General features: G+C 51.9%; 1 protein-coding gene across 1 annotated transcript in view; it reads right to left on the bottom strand.

Moving 5' to 3' along the window:
• LOC308159284 (tax1-binding protein 1 homolog B-like) overlaps positions 1-7,500 on the bottom strand; it is a gene marked incomplete at both ends in the record, with an annotated part of 18,993 nt that overhangs the window by 6,867 nt on the left and 4,626 nt on the right. The window contains 6 exon segments of the mRNA XM_080533043.1: positions 379-552; positions 1,757-2,008; positions 2,234-2,419; positions 2,679-2,769; positions 3,149-3,297; positions 7,408-7,500. The exon segment at positions 7,408-7,500 is cut by the window's right edge and continues 66 nt beyond it. Coding sequence (XP_080389169.1) covers positions 379-552; positions 1,757-2,008; positions 2,234-2,419; positions 2,679-2,769; positions 3,149-3,297; positions 7,408-7,500 — 945 coding nt within the window.

Below are 7,500 nucleotides of genomic sequence, written 5' to 3'. Positions count from 1 at the left end.
CACACACACACACACACTTCAATAACATCTATTATTCATATCGACTCCATAAGACATCTCTCACTCTGCTGCCAGTGGGGCCGCAGGAGGTGCAACAGCAGCTGGCAGCGCAGCCCCCCGGTACCCCCCCAGCCATACTCACCCCTCCCTGCACTCACCCCTCCCTCCCTGCACTCACCCCTCCTCCCTGCACTCACCCCTCCTGCACTCACCCCTCCCTCCTGCACTCACCCCTCCCTGCACTCACCCCTCCCTCCCTGCACTCACCCCTCCCTCCCGGCACGCACCCCTCCCGGCACTCACCCTCCCTCCCGGCACTCACCCCTCCCGGCACTCACCCCCTCCCTCCCGGCACGCACCCCTCCTCCCGGCACTCACCCCTCCCTGCGCCTCGCTGAGTTTGGCCACCTGCCTGCGGAGCCGCTGGCACTCGCGGTACTTCTCCTTGTAGTGTTCGGCGGCCATGTGGAGCCTGAGCTTCAGCTCCTCCACCTCCCTCTGCAGCTCTGCCTCCGCCTCCGACACCACGCCCTCCGTAGAGTTACCCACACCCTGGGGGGGGGCGGGGGGAAGAAAGAAGAAGCAGATTTATTGATCCCAGAGGGGAAATGGAAATGGGAAATGATAATTTTTGCACACTCCCAGGGAGAACAGAGCTCTGGGCTCTGGGCTCTTTTATTTAAACACGCACCAAACTACGCCGGTTTAGGGCGGCCACAACAGAGACAAAAACATGATGGAATACGGTAACACAGCAAGACGGACGGACAACAAAATAAACAGTCTCTAGATCGGGGGTGGTCTTGATGTGGGAGGTCGTTCCACAGCGGTGGAGCTGCCACTGCAAAGGCCCGACCTCCCCTTGTTGACAGATTTGATCGGGGGGACCGTCAAGAGTCTCTTGTCGTCGGATCGGAGGGATCTTACGCTGGAGGCGTAGTCCAAGAGTTCTGGGATGTAGTGTGGGACGAGGCCATTTAGGGCCTTTAAAAACGAACATGAGGGTTTTAAACGTCACTCTAAACCTGACAGGGAGCCAGTGTAGAGAAGCCAGGACTGGAGAGATGTGGTCTCGCATTCTAGTACGCCTCAGCAGTCTGGCAGCAGCGTTCTGAACCAGCTGCAGACGGCTCAAAGTCCCATCAGCTATCCCTGTGTAGAGAGAGTTACAGTAGTCGAGCCGCGAGAAAATGAGCATGATGATGATGACCCTTTGCAGGTGCTGAAAGGGGAGAGAAAGGACCTGATTTTTTCGTAATAGTGCGGAGCTGGAAAAAGCAAGGAGCTCCCCACTGCGCTCACTTGTTTGTCGAATCTGAGGTGAGAGTGGAAGACAACACCCAGGTTCCTGACCTGGGGCTTCACCAGGGTGGACAGGCTTCCCAGGTGACCCGTGATCTGAGCAACAGAAGTGGTGGAGCCAAACAGGATGACAGTGGTAGGATAAGGATACCCTAGATGTGATGCCAGCAACCCTCCAAGAAGCGAGGGGGAAAAGATGGGGGAGAGAGAGAGAGAGAGGGAGGGAGAGAAAGGCGGGAAATATTTGCGATAGGGTGTTAGCCCTCTTGGTCGTGTAGAGTTAGACGTTTCCCCACTATTGGTCGACGCCGTCATTTCAGATCTAGGAGAAGTGTCTAACGGGTAGGCTCTGAGGACGGATTTAGAACCCAAACACCATGTTCTTGTCGAGGATTTTAGTACCGCTTCCTGTTCCTCCAAAACGACTAGAGACATCCCTTTTCGGTCCCCTTACCACTTCCTGTTGAGCGGCGCTCCGCATCCTGTCCAGCTGCGTCTCCATGCGCTGGCACTCGGCCTGGGCGTCGGCCAGACTGGCACGGAGGTCGTCCGCCTCCAGGCGGGCGCGGTACAGCTCCGTCATGGTGCGGTCGCGCGCGTTCGCCGAGTCGCGCAGCTCCGACGCCAACATGGCCGCCTGCTGCCGGGACGCCTGGAGCTGCTCGTCCGCCTGGCGGAGCTGCTCACGGAGACGGGCGACCTCGGCCTGAGGAACGCACACACACACACACGTGCGTGCGTTAATACACTCACATACACAGCTATGCCCTAATGCTGCCCGAAAGATGTCGCTCTTATAAACACACACGCACGCACACACACGCACGCACGCACGCACACACACGCACACACGCGTACACACACACACACACACACACACACACACACACATACACACACTCTCTCTATCTCTCTCTCTCTCTCCGTGTACCTGGCCCGTGGCGTGTGTGTGCAGCTCTTTCTCCAGGCTGTCTCGGTGGGACACGCAGGACCTGAGCCGGTCCAGTTCTTCCTGGAACTGAGCGATGGTCACCTCTCTGTTCAGCTCCACGGCCTTCAGCATCTGCAGCTCCGCACTCAGCTTGGTGTTCTCCAGCTCCGAGCTGCGCAGGTGGGCCTACACACGCACACACACACACAAAAATGCGCGCACACACACACAAGATTAGTCCACAGCAGAGCCGAGTCAGAATAGTTGTTGTTTGACTTGTTAACTATGCTTGATTCAGCTTGATCTCAAGTCCAAATGTAAAAAAAGCAAAGGCATACTATTCTGCTCTGTATGAGAAAGCCTTTCGTGAGATAGGTACAGTTGAGTGCACGACAGAGCTGGTTATCTGTCTGACAGACAGTGTCCCCCCCGGTCACTGTCCCACCTTGTAGAGGTCTCTCTCATCCTTCTCGTTCTTCAGCTGAGACTCCAGACAGTCTCTCTCTGAGGTCAGCTTCTTCAGACGGTCTCTCAGACTGAAAAACAACCACACCACATCAACTCTGCACATGAGACATGATACAGTGTGTGTGTGTGTGTGTGTGTGTGTGTGTGTGTGTGTGTGTGTGTGCGCAAGCGTGTGTGTGAGTGTGTGTGTGTGTGTGTGTGTGTGTGTGTGTGTGTGTATGTGTGTGTGAATATCTAGTAAAAAATAAACCTTGGACTAGTGTCTGTATGAGTGGTGGCTGGTGGAAGCAAGTTCAGTCAAATTCAGACTTTGCTGTGTGCTTTCATTTATTATATTTCTATCTATCTATCTATCGATCTATCGACCGACCGACCGACCGACCGACCGACTGACCGACCCATCTATTTATCTATCTGTCTGTCTGTCTGTCTGTCTGTCTGTCTCACCAGTCCAGCTCAGTCTCCTTCTGCAGGCCTTTCTGTGTGACTCCCAGCAGGTCGTCCTCCAGCTGCCTCACCCGCTCCGTCACCTCCACCAGCCTCCTCCTCCCCTCCTCCCTCTCCTCAGACAGGCTCTGGGACGAGCGCAGCAGCTCCTGAAAGATCAAAAATCAGTTACTCAGTCAGTCAGTCAGTCAGGCAATCAGTCAGCCAGTCAGTCAGTCAGTCAGTCAGTCAGTCAATCACTCAGTCAGTCAGTCAGTCAGTCAGTCAGTCAGTCAGTCAATCAGCCAGCCAATCAGTCAGTCAGTCAGTCAGTCAATCACTCAGTCAGTCAGTCAGTCAGTCAATCAGTCAGTCAGTCAATCAGTCAGTCAGTCAGTCAGTCAGTCAATCAGTCAGTCAGTCTATCAGCCAGTCAGTCAGCCAGCCAGCCAGTCAGTCAATCAGTCAGTCAATCAGCCAGTCAGCCAGTCAGTCAGTCAATCAGCCAGTCAGTCAGTCAGTCAGTCAATCAGTTACTCAGTCAGTCAGTCAGTCAATCAGTCAGCCAGCCAGTCAGTCAGTCAGTCAGCCAGTCAGTCAGTCAGTCAATCAGTCAGCCAGTCAGTCAGTCAGTCTATCAGCCAGTCAGTCAGCCAGCCAGTCAGTCAATCAGTCAGTCAATCAGCCAGTCAGTCAGTCAGTCAGTCAATCAGTCAATCAGCCTGCCAGTCAGTCAGTCAGTCAATCAGTCAGCCAGCCAGTCAGTCAGTCAGTCAGTCAGTCAATCAGTCAGTCAGTCAGTCAGTCAGTCAATCAGCCAGCCAGTCAGTCAGTCAATCAGCCAGTCAGTCAGTCAGTCAGTCAATCAGTCAATCAGCCAGTCAATCAGCCAGTCAGTCAGTCAGTCAGTCAGTCAATCAGCCAGTCAGTCAGCCAGCCAGTCAGCCAGTCAGTCAGCCAGTCAGTCAGTCAGTCAATCAGTCAGTCAATCAATCAGTCACTCACTCAGTAAGTCAATCAGTCAGTCAATCAGCCATTCAGTCAGTCAATCAGTCAGTCAAACAGCCAGTCAGTCAATCAGTCAGTCAATTAGCCAGTCAGTCAGACAGTCAGTCAGACAGTCAGTCAGTCAATCAGCCAGTCTATCAGCCAGTCAGTCAGCCAGTCAGTCAGTCAATCAGCCAGTCAGTCAGCCAGTCAGTCAGTCAATCAATCAGAAAGTCAGTCAGTCAGTCAATCAGTCAGTCAGTCAATCAGCCAGCCAGTCAGTCAGTCAATCAGCCAGCCAGTCAGTCAGTCAGTCAGTCAGTCAGTCAATCAGCCAGTCAGTCAGCCAGTCGATCAGTCAATCAGCCAGACAGTCAGTCAGTCAATCAGTCAGTCACTCAGTAAGTCAATCAGTCAGTCAATCAGCCATTCAGTCAGTCAATCCGCCAGTCAGTCAGACAGTCAGTCAGTCAATCAGCCAGTCAGTCAGTCAGTCAGTCAGTCAGTCAGCCAGTCACTCAGTCACTCAGTCAATCAGTCAGCCAGTCAATCAGTCAGCCAGTCAATCACTCACTCACTCACTCACTCAGTCAGTCAGTCAGTCAGTCAGTCAGTCAGTCAGTCAGTCAGTCACTCAGTCAATCAGCCAGTCAGTCAGTCAGTCAGTGAGAGAGGGAGGGAGGGGGAGAAAGGTGGGAAATATATGGATAGGGTATTAGCCCTCTTTGTCGTGTAGAGTTAGACGTTTCCCACTATCGACGCCATTCCATCATTTCAGATCTAGGAATGTCTAAGGGTAGGCTCTAGGGATGGATTCAGTCAGTTCATTCAGTCAATCAGTCAGTCAGTCAGTCAGTCAGTCAGTCAAGCCAGTCAGCCAGTCAGTCAGTCAGTCAGTCAGTCAGTCAGTCAAGCCAGTCAGTCAGTCAGTCAGTCAGTCAGTCAGTCAGCCAATCAGTCTATCAGTCAAGCCAGTCAGTCAGTCAGTCTATCAGTCAAGCCAGTCAGTCAGTCAGTCTATCAGTCAGTCAGACAGTCAGTCAGTCAGACAGTCAGACAGTCAGTCAGACAGTCAGTCAGTCAGTCAGTCAGACATTCAGTCATATACACGCTACACAGGCAACTGAATAGCACCACCATCGACTAGTCTGTCCACCCATCAAACGACCCTCTCCATCAGTCAAATATTTTTCTTTACACAGATGTACATGTTTTACACATCTGGTGTGTGCTTTGCGGCAACTGTGTGAAAGGGTGAGAGGACGCAATGAAGGGAAGCTGTCGTCTAGGAGAGAACTAGGAGAGAGTCATGGACGAATGTTGACCTGAACAACAAGTCGACATATCATAAGACTCCTTCCTGTCTCCTACCTGGTCCAGCCAGTGAGCTCCCCTGTTAGAACTTGCAGATGTACAATCATGGAGGACATTAAATCACCCAGAGCAAACACGGGCTGACAGAGCAGCACGCCTACTACAGTCCCTCCCCACCATCTTTCAACACACGCAGACACACACACACACACACACACACACACACACACACACACAGACATGTAGTGCATATGAAAAAGACTTGCATTCTTCCCCACTCCTACACACATAAAGAGCAGTATACGCAGGTGTGCGGTATAGGTAAAAGAAACACACATACGCACACACGCACAGACACACACACACACACACACACACACACACACACACACACACAGACACAGACACACACGCCCCCTAGTCTGTCTCCCTCTGGGCTTGGTTCCCTGGACGACTGTATGATTTTACTGCTGACATTTGGAAAGCACTTTAGCGGCGCATAAAGACCTTATAAACATCGAGTCATAAAATTAGCAGCCGCAAAATATGTACTTATGTTTTCATGTCCAAGCTAAAGAATACATACATCAATGTAGCACAAGGGCAGAGCGAGCACACAAACGCTCACATATGCACACACAAACAATCATGAGTAAACAGACACACACACACACACACCTCTCACAGTGCAAGAGACGCTCGTTGAATGAAAAACAAGACATTATCATCTCTGTAAACATGTCATTTATGGCGACTTTGTCCTACATAGAAGGACGGGCCCCTGTCTGATTCCAGGGTTGGGCACAAGGGGGCGCTATGAGACAAGAGTCCATGTCAAGCTTCTCCCACCCCTTCCAGGGTTTCCTGCCTCCTTCTCTCCCTCCCCCTCTCCACTCCCCCTCTCCCTCTTTTCTTCCGTTAGTTAACTCTTTCTTTGCATATTAACTGACTGTCTCAAAGCCTGTTTACTGAGCAGAACACAAAGTACAAGTCCCTCTCAGCAGTGGTACACAGTAGGACAGAGAGAGAGAGAGAGAGAGAGAGAGAGAGAGAGAGAGAGAGAGAGAGAGAGAGAGAGAGAGAGAGAGAGAGAGAGAGCGAGAGAGAGAGAGAGAGAGAGAGAGGGGTAAAGAAGCAGTGACCGTTGAATCGCGTGACTGAGTCATGTTTGTCCATAAATCTGGGCAGCCCTTTTTCAGTCAGGCGGTTTTGTGGGCACCCTCCTCTCATTCCATACACATTCTAAAAGGGTTTTCAAGCTGGTGGCACAGGGAGTGTGTGTGTGAGGGGGCTAGTGTGTGTGTCTGAGGGGTGAATATAAATGAGTTTGTGTGTGTGTGTGTGTGTGTGTGTGTGTGTGTGTATGTATGTGTGTGAGTGAATCAGAGGCTGTTTAAGTGTGTGTGCGGGCTTGACGTCATGTTTGTTCACTCTGTGGCGGAGATGGCATCGCCCGACGCCAGATGCCCGAGAGACAGCGTCCCATTTGCGTTCTGGACCACTGAGTCAGGTCGTTAAAGAGGGACAGAGAGCAGAACGAGCAAGCAAGCGAGCAAACACACACACACACACACACACACACACACACACACAAAGTGCTTTGAGTGTGTTCTCTTAAACGTGGACCTGGATCATTCATAAACTCCAGGCCTTTGATGTTTTCGACCCGTGATCACTAGTGAGGAACTGGTTTCACAAGGACAGGATCAAATATAGACAATCTGTCTACACACCGCACACACACACACACACACACACACACACACACACACACACACACACCCTACTTGATTATCTCTAATCTCTAAGTCTGTCCCATTCACAACAAACATGTATTCATGTAGACTCCCAAACTGTACACATACAATCTCTCTCTCTCTCTTTCTCTCTCTCACTTGATTGAACACCACCTCTGTTCCCCTTCTCCTCTGTTCCCCCCTCCTCCTCCGCCCCTCCCCTCCCTCTCCCCCTGGTCTCACCTGGTTGTGAGAGCGCAGCAGACTGCAGGTCTCTCTCTCCTGCTCTCTCTCCCTGTGCAGGCGCCTCTGCTCCTCCTGCAGTTGCTGTTTCTC

Source organism: Nansenia antarctica (assembly GCF_963989245.1).
Source record: "Nansenia antarctica genome assembly, chromosome: 5".
Classification (NCBI taxonomy): Eukaryota; Metazoa; Chordata; class Actinopteri; order Argentiniformes; family Microstomatidae; genus Nansenia; species Nansenia antarctica.
Note: the sequence above shows the minus strand (reverse complement) of the source record. Positions and strands in the feature narration are given on the sequence as shown.